At 38.3% G+C, this 17717-nt stretch overlaps 1 protein-coding gene across 5 annotated transcripts in view; it reads right to left on the bottom strand.

Annotated features, from left to right (window-relative positions):
• Positions 1–17717, bottom strand: part of NF1 (neurofibromin 1) — a 317563-nt gene that overhangs the window by 186094 nt on the left and 113752 nt on the right. For all 5 annotated transcript variants that reach the window (XM_007530811.3, XM_007530810.3, XM_060203994.1 and 2 more), the window contains 6 exons: positions 12209–12288; positions 9307–9430; positions 5275–5436; positions 2258–2507; positions 629–702; positions 336–419 (listed from right to left, as the gene is read on the bottom strand). In XM_007530811.3, coding sequence (XP_007530873.2) covers positions 336–419; positions 629–702; positions 2258–2507; positions 5275–5436; positions 9307–9430; positions 12209–12288 — 774 coding nt within the window. The remainder of the gene's footprint in view (positions 1–335; positions 420–628; positions 703–2257; positions 2508–5274; positions 5437–9306; positions 9431–12208; positions 12289–17717) is intronic.

The raw sequence follows: 17717 nt of genomic DNA on the forward strand, positions 1-17717 counted from the left end.
TCAAAACAGGATCCTTAGGCCAATCCTTGCGCTTTGCACCACCGGCGCTTAGCCTGCTGCGCTACTGCCTAACTCCCCATTTTTGTTCTTATTTTTTTCTCAAGATTACCGCCTTCCCCCCGCACCACCAACTTTTATTCTTTTTACCAGAGCACTACTCAGCTCTAGTTCATGCTGGTGTGGGGAACTGAACCTAGGACTTTGGAACTTTGTGAGTCTCTGCATAACCATTATGCTATCTACCCCGAACCTAAGTATCCTTATCAAGAGATTATTTAAGTATGTATCCTTAGCAGATCAATTAATCTACAACAATATCAACTTTACAAACTCACCTGGCCATCTTCCAGTTTGGCTTTTGGATAGTTGAGAATTAATTTTGTAGCTTGTTCCCATTTTGCATGCGTATCTTCCCAAGCCTAAAACAAAGGCAGTTACCACTTGAAAGCAACTTCAAGCCCAGAGCTAACTATCAATCAGCAAGAAACAAGTCTCAAATTTGGTACAATTTGAAAATAAAATATATTTGTTAGAAGCATGTATCTTAAATTTGCTCCAAGCATTACTCCTAGGCACATATGCACTAGAAGAGGTGGGAGCTGGGATATCTTTGCTGATAAGGACGTACCTCAGTGTTTCCTGCAGTAGGATGTTCAATACGTCTTAGTAGAGCCATCACTCTTTTCTGAAGTGCTGTTCTTCCTAAGCAACATAACAGAGATTGACTTACTGCACGCTAAGTGCTAGCCCAACCCCAGAAGCACTGTAGGAGGAGTAGCATACATGTGTCAAATGATAAAGGTGAAGGGCCTGGAAGATAGGTCACACCTTGTTAGGAGAACACACACTATTGTACATGAGGCCCTGGCACCGCATGAGTGAGTACACCACCAATGGCATCAGGGGAGCTCCACGGATGGTGGGCCAGTGTTGTGTATCTCTCCACTCTCTCACTCAACTAAAGAATAAAAAATTTAAAAAGGTGATCAGGAGACCATTCAAAGAGTGAAACTGCTTATGTGCAAAGCCTTGGGCTCAATTCCTTGGTACTGCAAATAAATAAATAAGGTTATTTAAAAAAAATTACAAATCTCAGTGATTCCTCACAGGAATCTAACTTGGACTCCACAATGCTGAAAGCATGAAATAGCTATTCCAACCTATATTTACTCAAAACCTCACAATACATAGTTCACAGAGTAAATAATATAATAGTCTGTTAATTGACAGTAATTTATACTGTTGGTTCCCCTCTCACAAATGTATAGGTAAGAACTCAGTGCATTGCAGAGGAATTGTTTCAAAGGTGCTGAAGCAGGTCTGCAGGTGTCTGTCTTTCTCTCCCCCTTTCTGTCTTCCCCTCCTCTCTCCATTTCTCTCTGTCCTATCTAACAATGACAACAATAACTACAACAATAAAAACAAGGGCAACAAAAGGGAATAAATTTTTTAAAAAAAAGAACTCAGTGCAAAGTTCATTAATTTCACATACTATTTACTTTCACCCTGTCTTGTGCAGAAAAGAATTTCAGAAAAGCCTCTCTACCTCTCCCTCTCTTTATCTCCCCTTTCCCTCTCAATTTCTGACTGTCTATCAAATAAAGAAAGATAAGGAGGGGTGGAGTAGGGGTGGGTAGTGGCGCACCTGGTTGAGTATACATACACATTACAGAGAACAAGAACCCAGGTTTGAGCCCCGGATCCCCATCTGCAGGGGAAAAGCTTTGCGAGTTGTGAAGCAGGGCTGCAGGTCTCGGTCTCTCTCTCTCTCTGTCTCTCTCTCTCCACATATCTCCCCTTTCCCTCTCGATTTCTTTTTCTTTTTTTCCTCCAGGGTTATTTCTGTGGCTCAGTGCCTGAACTATGAATCCACTGCTCCTGGAGGCTATTTTTCCTCATTTTGTTGCCCTTGTTGTTGTGCTTGTTATTGTTGTCATAGCTGTTGTTATTGGTGGATAGGACAGAGAGAAATGAACAGAGGGAGACAGAGAGAAGGAGAGAAAGATAGACACGTGCAGATCTGCTTCACCACCTGCAAAGCGAGCTTCTGCAGGTGGGGAGCCAGGGCTTGAACCAGGTCCCTCTTGATTTTTGACTCTCTCTATCAAATAGATAAAGATAAGGGAAAAAAAAGAATTTCAGAAAAGCTGTAAGTAAACTTACAAAGTAATAATCTTAAAAACATTCCTCCCACAATCAGATACCATATGATTCAACACAGTGAACAACAAAATCAAAACAAAACAAACCACTTCACCTGTTGACATCATATTGCTGACAGAGGCAAATTCCATGAAAGTATTATAGTTGGGCAAAAAGTTGTGAACTGACACTTCATCCACCCCACATCGGATGTCTGCTTCCTCACAGAGGTGACGGAAACAAGACATAGCAACCAAAACAGCTTCAGTGTCAGGGCTCCACAGAAACATGTACAAGGCTACTTCCAGCTTGGTCTGGGCTTGTCGGCATATTGGTGGGGTTCCACTGCATCCGGCTGTACTATCCTGGAAATCAGGGGTGGAAGACATGTACTTTGCAACCTACACAATATTATTCATAAACCTCAACAATGCCACCCAATATGTAATTAATATATTAATTTAAATAATATAGTTATACAATTAACATTAATAACGTGATTCTGCATGTAATACCCCCAAGACCCTTCCGTTTATCATGATAAGATTTTTTTTTTTTTGTACTTCTACAAAACTTTTACTTTTGTATGAGAGTCCCCTTTGCTGGAATATTGAAAGGATAAAAGTGTATATCTAAATGCAAACAGATTCTGCTGTTTTGAGTTGACCACCCTGGAGCCTTCATAAGAGGAATTTTCAAACCTCAAAATGTATGACTATATAAGAATGAGATCATGTGGACCCACACAGCACTACTATTTCAACACAAATAGGCATCATCCAAGTCCAGATTCCATAAATGTAGGCTAAGTTCAACATGAGCACAAGAAAATCTACTGAATTAAAAGTGTAGTGCAGTACCCAGTCATTTATACAATTAAGAGAAGAAGTAGAAAAGGAAACCCTCTCTATCGGTTAGAGGGAAGAGGAGGCTAGGTGGCAGAACACCTGGCTGACAGCACAAAATACAAAGCGCAAGGACCCGGGCTTAAGACCCTGGTCCCCACCTGCAGGGGGAAAGCTTCACAAGAGGTGAGACAGCGCTAAAAGTGACTCTCTGTCTGTTTCCTTCTCTATCTTCCCTATCCTCTCGATTTCTGGCTGTTTCTATCTAGTAAATAAAAATAGTAAATTAAAATAAATAAATAACCAATTGGAGGGAAGAACAAAGTAACTATAACACTTGGTGAAATGAGCACATAAACAAAAACTAAATGCTGCTATGGAAGATAATTCTGATCCTGAATTACACATTCCCAAACATGAGATGGAGAAATACTCATTCACAAACACGCAAATTCTTCAGGTAAAGTAGATAACAGTCAGTGTCATACTGTTAATGTTGCTTTGTTCATTTACAGAAGGTTATTTTGAAAAATAGGAATTACAAGGGGCCATGTGGTGGCACACCTGGTTGAGAGCACGTTATAATGTACAAGGACCTGGGTTCAAACCTCCAAACTCCACCTACAGAAGGAAAGCTACATGAGTGGTGAAGCAGTGCTACAGGTATATCTGTCTCTCTCCCTCTCTGTATTCCCCTTCCTCTCGTTTTCTAGCTGTCTCTATCAAATAAATAAAGATAATAAAAAAAAGTTAAAAAAAAAACCTAGAAATTAAAAAGTGTTGATCTGGAAAATAAATTATTCTGTAATTATTTAATATATTCACTTGTATAAATACAAACAAAAATCACAGAAGTATATAACTATAATATCAAGCAAAAAATTTTTCAGTATGTTGTTAGTTGGTACAACTCTTGCTTTTTTAAAAAGATATTTTTTAAATTAATTAATTTATTTATTTCCTTTTGTTGCCCTTGTTGTTTGTTACAGTTATTATTGTTGTTGTTATTGATGTCGTCGTTATTGGATAGGACAGAGAGAAATGGAGAGAGGAGGGGAAGACAAAGAGGGGGAGAGAAAGACAGACACCTGCAGACCTGCTTTACCACTTGTTAAGTGACTCCCCTACAGGTGGGGAGCCAGGGGCTTGAACTGGGATCCTTTTGCCAATCCTTGCGCTTTGCGGCACCTGTGCTTAACCTGCTGCGCTACAGCCTGACTCCTAGAACTCTTGTTTTTATTGCACAGCACAGGAGCCTCATTCATGAATGGTTCTACTATTCTGGGGCACTTATTTCTTTTCCCTCTCATCCCTCCTTCTTCCCAACCCCCACCCCACCATTTTTATTCATTCTAGAGAGATAGTGAGAAGCAAAGACACCATTACACTTACTCCACTACTAAAGAAACTTCAGGTATGAGCTCTAGCAGGTGAATTATTTCTTAGTCTTAATGTAACTCTCAAACTTCCGTAGGTATGATAGTCTCCCTCCCTTCTTCGCCCCCACTCTGCTTTTTCCCATCAGGTCTCTTTGGGGCTTTCTACCTGCAATACTTCCATTGTGCCTGGTGGACTTAGCCCCCGCCCCCTTCTTTCCTAGATAGAGAGGTAAAGACAGAGAAGAACAGAGAGAGGAGACACTGTAGCACTGCTCTACCACTCTTAAGGCTTTCCCTTGGTGTGGTGCTCCTATGTGGTGGCCATGGGGCTGGAAGCTGGAAATTTGCACAAGGTAAAGTAAACACTCTTACCAGATAAGTACTCTCTCAATCCCCAGATACAATGGTCTTTTTTTTTGTGGAGTAGATGTTTATGATAATTTTAGTTATCAATTACAATTTATAAGGGTCAAATACTTATTCAAATGCTGCTCATACATAACTATTTCATTTTCATAGTGATTCTAGGAAAAAATATAATCATCCCACTTTAAAGTTGAGAAATTGAGTCATAAAGATATTAATCATTTATCTAGAATTCTACAAAGAGTTGTGATAAAACTTGAATCAAAAAAAGTCCTGACACAGTATCATTTTTTTTAGATTTTATTTATTTATTAATAAGAAATATAGGAGGACAGAGAAAGAGCCAGACATCAAGACATCACTCTGGTACATGTGCTATTGGGGACTGAACTCAGGACCACATGCTTGAGAGTCCGATGCTTTATCCACTGCGCCACCTCCAGGACCAGACACCATATCATTTAACTGAAATTACCAAAGTTCATCCAGAAAAAATACAAAGCATGGATTAATAGCAAAAAACTATAGAAGATGGTTCTTACCATGGATGAGTTTCCTTTTGACTTACGGAGAGAAGGCCCTGGAGTACAAGTACGTAGTAACTCTTCATGATCCATAGACATTTGACTGGTATTTCCACTTGAAGGAACTTCACAGCCTACCCCATAAACGAAGAGAAAGTGACAGGAACTTCTATCTGCCTGCTAGAAAAAAAGAAAGAAGCTCTATCAAAGCACTGATAACCAAGAGAAATAAAGGCTTACTGTATCGTGACTTCTCATTAGCTATTATCCTAGAATACACCTCTCCTCCTAACTCCCTCACATTGAGGAACATTATTAGAAACGCAGGAATGCAAAAATGTTTGTTTAGTGTCTTTAAAACTTGATATAGGTGTTTCACATCATCATAAGTGGTAGTAGAGTCCAGAAATATAAATTAAGTATAACATGGACACAAGTAAAACATCAGCACATCAATACAAGTGTATTATTTGAAAAACATAATGCACTTCTCAATTATTAAGACTTTTCTACCACTAGATTTTATCCTGTGTCATGTTGACTCATGAGACTAAATTCCTCTGGACCAGTTTTTTTTTTTTTTTTTTTTGCCTTCAGGGTAATCACTGGAGCTCAGTGCCTGCACTAGGAAGTATTTTTCCCATTTTGTTGCCCTTGTTGCCTGGACCAGTTTTTAACAGTGGCATACATGCTGAGTAAGTTCTAAGAGTGACTGTAGACCACAGTACTATGGATTCATTAGTGAATTATGAATACCTGTACTCTAGAGTTAAGGCTAAGGGTATGGAAACCCTGAGGTCTAATTCTGTCCATTATCTTTGGAATAATGTCAAATTCCACTATACTAATACCCTAAGATAAGGATGTGAATAAATCCAACTCACCATGTTCCTAGTTCTAAAAAGAAAAATTAACAAGTTGAAATGGCAGCACTGGAAATCATTACTTTTAATTCTGACCTTCCTAGGCAGATGACTTCACCAATGTGTGTCTGAACCTTAACTCCCCAGACCCTTGCCCTACCAGGTAAAGACAGAGACAGGTGGGGGTCATGGATCGACCTGCCATCATCTATATCTAAAAGAGAAGCAATTACAGAAGCCAGAACTCCTTCCTTCTGTACCTCAAAAAGAATTTTGGGGGAGTCGGGTGGTAAGTGCAGGTGGCGCAAAGCGCAAGGACTGGGCATAAGGATCCCAGTTCGAGCCCCTGGCTCCCCACCTGCAGGGGAGTCACTTCACAGGTGGTGAAGTAGGTCTGAAGGTGTCTATCTTTCTCTTCTCGTCTCTCCATTTCTCTCTGTCCTATGCAACAACAACATCATCAATAATAACTACAACAATAAAACAATGGCAACAAATGGGAATAAATAAATACTAAAAAGGAAAAAAATAGGGCGGGGGAGATAGCATAATGGTTATGTAAACAGACTCTCATGCCTGAGGCTCCTAAATCCCAGATTCAGTCCCCCGCATCAGCATAAGTCAGAGCTGAGCAGTGCTCTGGTGTTTCTCTCTGTGTCTCTCTCTGCATTTATCTCAAAAAAAAAAATAAAATATTTTTAAAAATTTAAAAAATAATAATTTTGGTTCATGTTTTCAGAGAGGTGAAATATTATGAGAAGAGGCCTCTGAACCCAGTTCCACCAAGACCCACAATGTTTGTGACTTAAAAAATCTTTATTCTTATACCATCACTAAAAAGGAAGAGAATCTAGAAAATACCAAAGGAAGTCAGGCACTATTTCTGTTATCTAAGAGGGAAAAGGAAAAAGGACACCTGGAAGTAGTAATAGGTGTCAGTTGACTTAGAAAGGAGGTGAAGGCAGGGCTGTGGAAGTGAATAAAATAGAGGGGAAAAATAGTCAACTCATATCTATGACCTTGGGAGAACTGCTGCAGTTTCCATTAGAGGGGGATAGGGGCCAAGAATTTTGGTAGTGAAAATGGTGTGGAATTACACCCTTATTAACTTATAATTTTATAAATCATATTAAATCACTAATAAAACAAGAGTTCATATGAGTTTGATAAATATGTCTTATAAAGCTGTAATTCTATAAATGGATAAAGTTCATTAAATTGGGTACCGGGTGGTGGTGCACCTGGGTGAGTGCACATTATAATGCACAAGGATCCAGGTTCGAGCCCCTGTCCCCACCTGCAGGGGAGAAGCTTTGCAAGTGGTGAAGCAGGGCTGCAGGTGTCTCTCTGTCACTCTCCCTCACTATTTCCCCCTTCTCTCTCAATTTCTGGCTGTCTTTATTCAATAAATAAAGATAATTTTTTTTTTTCTTTTTACCAGAGCACTGCTCAGCTCTGGCTTATGGTGGTGTGGGGGATTGAACCTGGGACTTTGGAGGCTCAGCCATGAGAGTCTGTTTGCATAACCATTATGCTATCTACCCTTTGCATTAAAAAATAAAAAAAAAATTCATTAAATCAACTACTCTTAAAACTATTACATATTTAAGAATTTTAGTAGACTAATTATAGAAACTTTATGTTAAAAATTTAGGGCAGGGGTAGATAGCATAATGGTTATGCAAACAGACTCTCATGCCTGAGGCTCCAAAGTCCCAGGTTCAATCCCCTGCACCACCATAAGCCAGAGCTGAACAGTGCTCTGGTTAAAAAAAAAAAAAAAAATTAAGGTCATTTTTTAAAAAAATCTTATTTATTTATGCCTTTTTGTTGCTCTTATTTTATTGTTGTAGTTATTGTTGTTGATGTCACTGTTGTTGGATAGGACAGAGAGAAATGGAGAGAGATGGGGAAGACAGAGAGGGGGAGAGAAAGATAGACACTTGCAGACCTGCTTCACTGCCTGTGAAGAGACTTCCCTGAAGGTGGGGAGCTGGGGGCTTGAACCAGGATCCTTACACCGACCGGTCCTTGCATTTGCGCCACCTGCACTTAACCCACTGCACTACCGCCCAACTCCCTAAGGTCATTTTCTATTCCCCCATAGCCTAGTCAGTATGCTTCAATAGTTTGTTTTTTTTTTTTAAGAGTCCACCACCAGTTGCTGTAGACATTAAAAATTTTTTTTTATATTTTATGTATTTATTAATGAGAAACATAGGAGGAGAGAGAAAGAGCCAGACATCACTCTAGTACATGTGCTGCCAGGGATTGAATTCAGGACCTCATGCTTGAGAGTCTGCTGCTTTATCCACTGTGCTACCTCCTGGACCACTAAAATTTTTAAAAATTTGTTTATTATTGGATAGAGACAGAGAGAAACTGAGAGGAGAGTGGAGATAGATATATGGGGGGGAATAGACAGACACCTGTAGCCCTGCTTTATCACTCCTGAAGCTTTCCCTCTGCAGGTGGGAACCAGGGGATTGAACCTGGGTCCTTGCACATTGTAATGTGAGAACTTAACCAGATGCACCACCACCTAGGCCCTCAAAGTTTTTTCTTTATCCCTAAAGAGGAAGATTCCTGCTATTTCTAGTAAGTAAAATATTTCTGTAAGAAATTTAATAAACTATATTAAGAATCTTAAATCCTTAAACTTCAGTTTTATGACAGATAACATTCTCTGGTATAGTCAAGTCTTAAGATTCACAAATAATGTATAAACTTAAGAGAAGTGATAGAATATGTTCCTCAATTTACTTTGATTATATCAACCCCCAGTCCTCCCCTAAACCTGCCCCAAGAGTCCTGCCTACTCAACTAAAACTTAACAGAACTATGGATTTAAGGCCAAAACCTCAGAATAGCTTTTCAAACATTGATTTATCAGGTGCTCTGAATCTATATACAGCCTTTGAGGACCTTATGGGAAGGAGGAAGTCAACATGACCTATTTTGACTAATAATACATTAACTTCATTTCATTACTATTCCAAATACTTTTCTTATTTATAAATGTTTAATGTTTTATTTATTATTGTATACATACAGAGAGAAATTGAGAGGGGAAGATAAAGAGGAAGAGAGACAAGAGAGACACCTGCAGCCCTGCTTCACCACTCGTGAAGCTTTCCTGCTGTAGGTGGGGAATATTTTTCATTTTTAAAGATATTGTTTTGCTTACCTTGTTTTTAAGAAGAAATTTATTCCTGCAGATCAAAATTTCCCGTAACCATTTGAGAATTTCTGTGCTACTAAGCATTTGGTGACTAGTTAATTTCTTGCAGATGTAAAAAAGCATTTGTGAGCTGCCATAACATAAAGTTTATTGTTACCAGCATTGTCAATTAAAAAAAAAAACAGATAAGATCAATATTTAAGAATAGCAGTTTCTCTAGTAAAGAATACAAGTTTAAAAGAAAGTTAACTTTTATTTTTCCTTACCAGAGCACTGCTTAGCTCTGATTTACGGTGGTGCAGGGGACTGAACCTGGGACTTCAGAGCCTCAGGCAAGAGAGTCTCTTTGCATGGCCATTATGCTATCTACCCCAGGCAAGAAATTTAATTTTCTTTCAAGAATTTGTTTTAGGTAAATAAATAATTATTAAAATGTTAATAGCATGATAACCAAAAAAAAGTCTGTCAGAGGTCAAGTAAAAAATAAATAATAAAAACTTATAAGTCTCAACCTTTCCTAACTCCCTGCTATTTAACCCATGTATCTCATCCAGGCAGAGAGCTCAAGGAAAAATTTATAGATCACATGCACAGCATAGTCTGTATATAAATCCTTTGTTTTAGAGTAAGGGTCTATAAATAATTGTCCACCAACTAAGCCCATCTACTATTTGGTTTTGTAAATAAAGTTTTAGTGAAATAGTCCCCACAAAGCCAAGAATATCTACCAAATGGGAGCTGGACAGTGGTGCACTCAGTTACATGCACACATTACTGTGTGAAAGGACTGAGTTTAAGCCCCAGTTCCCACCAGCAGGAAGGAAGCTTCATGAGTGCTAAAGCAGTGCTGCAGGAGACTCTCTTTCTCTCTTCCCCTCTCAATTTCTCTCTGTCTGTCCTATCAAATAAAAGAAAGAAGAAAAAAAGAAGGAAAAATGGCTGCTGGGAGCAGTGAAAACAGTGTGCAGGCACCAATCCCTAGCAGTAACCCTGATGACAAAAGTAAGTAAGTAAATAAATAAAGTAAAAATAAAATCTTCCAACTGGTCCTTTAAAAAAATATATGTTTCTAATACTGCACTGTCCAACACAGCAGGCATTAACCAACCACACATGACCGCTAAGCACTTGAAATGAGCTTGTCCAAAATGAGATGTGTTGTATAGTTTGAAACACACACCAAACTTTAAATTTAGAATGGAAAAAAAAAAAAAAGAGTAAGACATCTCATTAACAAGTAACATTATAAATTACAAATTGAAATATTATTCCAGATAATCTGGTTGATGGTGGTCTAAGGGACTGAATCTGGGACTCTGGAGCCTCAGGCTTGACAGTCTGTTTGCATAATCATTATGCTATCTATCCCTGCCCTCAAAATAGTTTTTAATTTACTTTATTGGGCTGGCAAATGGCTCACTTAGAGAGGGTGCTGCTTTGGCATATATAAGACCCAGGTTCAACCCCAGCCCTCATAGCACTTCCTTCAGTACTGTGGTCATTTTCACTACCTTCCTGACTGTCTTTATCTCTTAAAAAAAAATAATAATTTTTAACTATTTTAACTTTTTACTTTTTGATGTAATTTTTTTTATGTGGTTAACATAAACTGGCTAGGAGAATACAACTGCAGTCTAGTATTTAACTCAATGCAAGTGACTTTGTGCTTATATCCTTCTACAATAACAAAAGCCAAGGATTACACATTCGGATTTCCTTCACTGTAATGCCTTTGTGCTCATTAAAAGGTACTAATTGGGGATCCCAAAATAATACAATGCATATGGAAAAAAATTTTCTCTTTTTCTTTACCAGAGCACTGCTCAGTTCTGGCTTATGGTGGTGCAAGGGGACTGAACCTGGGACTTTGGAGCCTCAGGCATGAGAGTCTCTTTGCATAACCATTATGCTATCTACCCCCCCACACCTGCCCGCCCCGGGGAAAAAAAAACTTATTTACTTATTTATTTATTTATTTTGCCTCCAGGGTTATGGCTGCGGCTCTGTGCTTGCACTACAAATCTACTGCTCCTGAAGGCTATTTTCCCCCCTTTTTGCTGCCCTTGTTGTTTATTGTTGCTGTTATCATTATTGTTGTTACTGTTGTTGGATAGGACAGAGAGAAATGGAGGAGGGGAAGACAGACAGAGGGAGGGAGGGAAAGGTAGACAGACACCTGCAGACCTGCTTCACTCCTTGTGAAGCAACTCCACTGAAGATGGGGAGCCAGGGGATTGAACCAGGATCCTTATACACTGGTCCTTGCCCTTCATGCCATGTGTGCTTAACCCTCTCGGCCACTGCCTGGCACCCAAAAAAGACTTTCAATCCCAGTTATCACTATAAACCAGAAGAGCAGTGCTCTGACAAAAGAAAGAAAAGAAAAAAAAAAAAAAAGAAAGATGATGAATAGAAAGGAGGAGGAGAAAAGACAAAAAAGGGAAAAGGGGGGAAAGGTGGTTATATAACGTAAGAAATAAATTACAGAATTATCTACATACTTTTGACTTTTAAGCAAATGTTTTATTATTGACTCAGTTACCAAACACTGGTATTATGGAAAAATTATTGAAGTATAAAGCTTTGAAAACTGAGTCATAATATAAAATTTGAACATTATGTTTGTAAATGTGAACTTCAAATAAAAAGATTTGTAACTACAAGGAATCTAAAATAGAAGATTCAACCATGACAATAGTAGTGGCTAGGTACTAAGATTTAGCACAGCTCTCTAAAACATGTTTTCTAAATGCCGTGACAACACCCTTCACTAAAATAAATATTCTAACAGAAAATCTCAATTTCTGAAAGTATAAGTTTGTGGTAAATTGGTTATAAAATACCTTACATTTAAAGACAAAAATAAATATAACATTTTCCAAAGAATTGAAAATTAAAATTCATGTACCTAATCTCCCAAAATGTTTCTACAGGAGCATCAGGGTTCCACAAATCAATGCTATCTAACTGATGAAGAACCAGCAGAGCCTAAATTTTAACAGAAAGAGAAAATTTAAAAAATATTTTTGGTAAACATAACATTTAGGTATTTATTTTACAAATTCTAACAATGTAAGTGATTACAACCAGTCTTAACATATGGAATGGGACAAAAGAAAAAAAAAGTCTGGGAAACCAAGAACTCAACATGCATACAAAGATATAGATATATAATGAAGTCACTTTATTACTAGCATTTTTACTGAAATGGCATAAAAGCACAAATTAAATGATTAATGCATTCAGAACAGCAACATATACATGTATGAAGTGCTTTAAGAAACAAAATTTTAAAAACAGACAAGTCCCACAAACATAAAAAGTGTTCTCTCATTTAACAGTAGGAAAATACAAAGCACAGGGTAGCTAGCATAACGGTTATGCAAACAGATTCTCATGCCTAAAGCTCCAAAGTCACAGGTTCAAGCCCCTGTACCACCATAAGCCAGAGCAGAACAGTACTCTGTTAAAAAATTACATAAATAAATAAATACAAATTAAGTCTACAATGAGGCCACCTAACACCAGTGACGGTCTATAAATAAATAGTGTAAACAAGAGGTTTGAGCACAACACCAAACACAATGGACATAGCTTCACTGCTGTGGTCTCTTTTCCTGTCTGAGGCTATATTTCTTTTTTTTTTTTTTAAGATTTTATTTCTTTATTAATTTGAACGATAGGAGGAGAGAGAAAGAACCAGACATCGAGCAGAAGATCGCTTTCTCTCCTCTCCTCTCCTCTCCTCTCCTCTCCTCTCCTCTCCTCTCCTCTCCCGGATCAACTAGGAATACCAAAGGAGACCACCCGGACCGAAAACAAGACAGGACTATAATGACCACAGGAACCCAGTAAATCACCCGTGAGTACAAACACGCATGGCTGGTGACAGAGAGGAGAGAGGGGCCTAAGGAGAGATTAAGTGACTGCTAACAGTTCGACAGTTTGTCAGTGGAGACACCACCTCCAGTCTGCTCCACCAACAAGGGGACAGCTGAAGGGAGGAAAGGACTCCCCAGAGACTCACCAAGTACAACTCTGAGTCTCCATTGCTACTACCCTCAGAATCTGGAGCAGCAACAGGGAGGGACACCAGGGCACAGAGATCTAACCGGGAAACTCAGGAGAAGACCTATACCTCGGTGGCATAGCTGAAGGGCTGTGAAAGTCTCTTTGCATAACCACTGGATTATCTCTGCCACACCCTGCTTTATCTCTTGGTCAGGAGTCATTGATTAAGCTAAGAAGCCTATTGATAGTTTAAAAGCCCTCAGGCTACCATAGCCTACAGGGGAAAAAAAAAAAAGGCTTTTACACCACTGAACTCCAACTCAGGGATTGAAAAAACTGTTAACTTATATAAAATGGTTAAAACAACAAGAAAAAATAATGGAGACTCGAACCAGGACAAGAGTCCAGCTAAAAGTCCTCCAGAGGGCGAAGCACAAAACAACGAGTTCAACATCCAAACATTAGCTAAGGAAATAATAACAGGAGTGAGTAAAGAATTTGAAAAAATAGTAATCAGAACTGCAGGAACAACAAATGAGAATATGGAAGAAAATTCTAATTATCTCATGGTTATTAGAGAGCTGAAAGCTGAAATTGCTGAGCTAAGAAGGCAACTAGCTGAACAAGCTAAAACAGTATCAGAGCAGGGCAACAAAATAGATGAACTCCAGAAAGCAGTAGAGGGCAGAGAGAATAGAATCAATGAGGCTGAAGACAGAATTAGCAAGATTGAGGATGAATTAGAGACAACTAAAGAAGAAGTAAGAGATCTCAAAAAGAGATTAAGAGATGCTGAAAACAACAACAGAGTCCTATGGGATGACTTCAAAAGAAACAATATACGCATTATTGGCTTACCAGAGGAAGAAAGAGAAGGGGAGGAAGAAAGCGTTCTCCAGGCCATAATAGCTGAAAATTTCTCTAGTCTAGACAACACCAAAGACATAAAGATTCAAGAAGCCCAGAGGGTCCCAAACAGAATTAACCCAGACCTAAAGACACCAAGACATGTCATACTTAGATTGGAAAGGAATAAGGATAAAGAAAGGATCCTCAAGGCTGCAAGAGAAAAACAAAGAGTCACCTACAAAGAAAAACCCATAAGATTAGCAGCAGACTTCTCCATACAAACACTACAGGCCAGAAGAGAATGGCAAGATATCTATCGAGTGCTCAATGAGAAAGGCTTTCAGCCAAGAATACTATATCCTGCTAGATTGTCATTCAGACTAGATGGAAGCATCAAAACCTTCTCAGACAAGCAACAGTTGAAGGAAGCAACCATCACCAATCCTGCCTTGAAAGAAGTTCTGAAAGGTTTCCTATAAACAACCAGACCACCACAAATAGAACATATATCAAAACACTCTAAAACTCTACAAGAATGGCGTTAAAATATCTTCAATCTTTGATATCAATAAATGTGAATGGCCTGAATTCACCTATTAAAAGACACAGAGTAGGAAGATGGATCAGAAAACACAACCCAACAATATGTTGTCTACAGGAAACTCACCTAACGCAACAAGACAAACACAGACTTAAAGTGAAAGGATGGAAAACTATCATTCAAGCCAATGGCCCACAAAAAAGGGCAGGAACAGCTATTCTCATATCTGACATGATAGACTTTAAAATACATAAGATTAAAAAAGATAGGAATGGACACTACTTAATGCTCAGAGGATCAGTCAATCAAGAAGACTTAACAATTATTAATATCTATGCACCCAATGAGAAGCCATCTAAATACATCAAACTTCTACTGAAAGAGCTACAGCAATATATTAACAGTAACACAATCATAGTAGGGGACTTTAACACCCCACTATCTCAACTTGACAGATCATCCAGGAAGAAAATCAGTAAAGACATAAGGGAGCTAAATGAAGAGATAGATAAACTAGAACTATTGGACATTTTCAGAGTCATTCATCCCAAGAAACTGGAATACACATTTTACTCAAATCCACATGGATCATTCTCAAGGATAGACCATATGTTAGGCCACAAAGACAACATCAGCCTATTCAAGAGCACTGAAATCATCCCAAGCATCTTCTCAGACCACAGTGGAATTAAACTAACACTTAACAATCAACAAAAGATTAGTAACAGTGCCAAAATGTGGAAGCTCAACAGTACACTTCTTAACAACTTCTGGGTCAAAGAGGAAATCAAAGAAGAAATCAAAATGTTTCGAGAGTTCAATGAAAATGAAGACACAAGCTATCAAAATATTTGGGACACAGCTAAAGCAGTCCTAAGAGGGAAGTTCATAGCTATACAAGCACACATTAGGAAACGAGAAAAGGCACAAATAAACAGCCTGATTGTACATCTTAAAGACCTAGAAGAAGAACAACAAAGGAACCCTAAAGCAACCAGAAGGACAGAAATTACTAAAGTTAGGGCAGAAATAAATAACACTGAGAATAGGAAAACCATACAAAAGATCAATGAAAGTAAATGTTGGTTCTTCGAAAAAGTAAATAAAATCGACAAACTTTTAGCCAGACTCACAAAACAAAAAAGGGAGAAGACCCAAATAAATCGGATAGTAAATGAAAGAGGAGATATCACAACAGACACTGCAGAAATTCAACATATCATACGAGGCTTCTATGAACAACTATATGCCACCAAGTTAGAGAACCTGGAAGAAATGAATGATTTCCTAGATACCTACCAACTTCCAAAACTAAGTAAAGAGGAAGTGGATAATATGAACAGGCCCATCACAGCTAATGAAATTGAAACAGTTATCAAAAATCTCCCCAAAAATAAAAGTCCTGGACCAGATGGTTTTACAAATGAATTCTACAAAACCTTCAAAGAAGAACTAATACCTCTACTTTTAAAAGTCTTCCAGAAGATTGAAGACACTGGAATACTCCCTGCCAGCTTCTATGAAGCCAACATCACCCTGATACCAAAAGCAGACAGGGACACAACCAAAAAAGAAAACTACAGACCAATATCTCTGATGAACATAGATGCGAAAATATTGAACAAAATTCTAGCCAACCGGATACAGCAGTATATCAAAAAGATTGTTCATCATGACCAAGTGGGGTTTATCCCAGGCATGCAAGGTTGGTTTAATATACGTAAATCAATCAATGTGATCCACCACATCAACAAAAGCAAGACCAAAAACCACATGGTCATATCAATAGATGCAGAGAAAGCCTTTGACAAAATACAACATCCCTTTATGATCAAAACACTACAAAAAATAGGAATAGATGGAAAATTCCTGAAGATAGTGGAGTCTATATATAGCAAACCTACAGCCAACATCATACTCAATGGTGAAAAACTGGAAGCATTTCCCCTCAGATCAGGTACTAGACAGGGCTGCCCACTATCACCATGACTATTCAACATAGTGTTGGAAGTTCTTGCCATAGCAATCAGGCAGGAGCAAGGAATTAAAGGGATACAGATTGGAAGAGAAGAAGTCAAACTCTCCTTATTTGCAGATGACATGATAGTATACATGGAAAAACCTAAGGAATCTAGCAAGAAGCTTTTGGAAATCATCAGGCAATACAGTAATGTGTCAGGCTATAAAATTAACATTCAAAAGTCAGTGGCATTCCTCTATGCAAAACACTAAGTTAGAAGAAATTGAAATCCAGAAATCAGTTCCTTTTTCTATAGCAACAAAAACAATAAAATATCTAGGAATAAACCTAACCAAAGAAGTGAAAGACTTGTATACTGAAAATTATGAGTCACTACTCAAAGAAATTGAAAAAGACACAAAGAAGTGGAAAGATATTCCATGCTCATGGGTTGGAAGAATTAACATCATCAAAATGAATATATTACCCAGAGCCATCTACAAATTTAATGCTATCCCCATCAAGATCCCAAGCACATTTTTTAGGAGAATAGAACAAATACTACAAATGTTTATCTGGAACCAGAAAAGACCTAGAATTGCCAAAACAATCTTGAGAAAAAAGAACAGAACCGGAGGCATCACACTGCCAGATCTCAAACTATATTATAGGGCCATTGTCATCAAAACTGCTTGGTACTGGAACATGAACAGACACACTGACCAGTGGAATAGAATTGAGAGCCCAGAAATGAGGCCCCACACCTATGGACATCTAATCTTTGACAAAGGGGCCCAGACTATTACATGGGGAAAGCAGAGTCTCTTCAACAAATGGTGTTGGAAACAATGGGTTGAAACATGCAGAAGAATGAAGCTGAATCACTGTATTTCACCAAATACAAAAGTAAATTCCAAGTGGATCAAGGACTTGGATGTTAGACCAGAAACTATCAGATACTTAGAGGAAAATATTGGAAGAACTTTTTTCCGCATAAATTTTAAAGACATTTTCAATGAAACGAATCCAATTACAAGGAAGACTAAGGCAAGTATA

Source organism: Erinaceus europaeus, chromosome 12 (assembly GCF_950295315.1).
Source record: "Erinaceus europaeus chromosome 12, mEriEur2.1, whole genome shotgun sequence".
Taxonomy (NCBI): Eukaryota; Metazoa; Chordata; class Mammalia; order Eulipotyphla; family Erinaceidae; genus Erinaceus; species Erinaceus europaeus.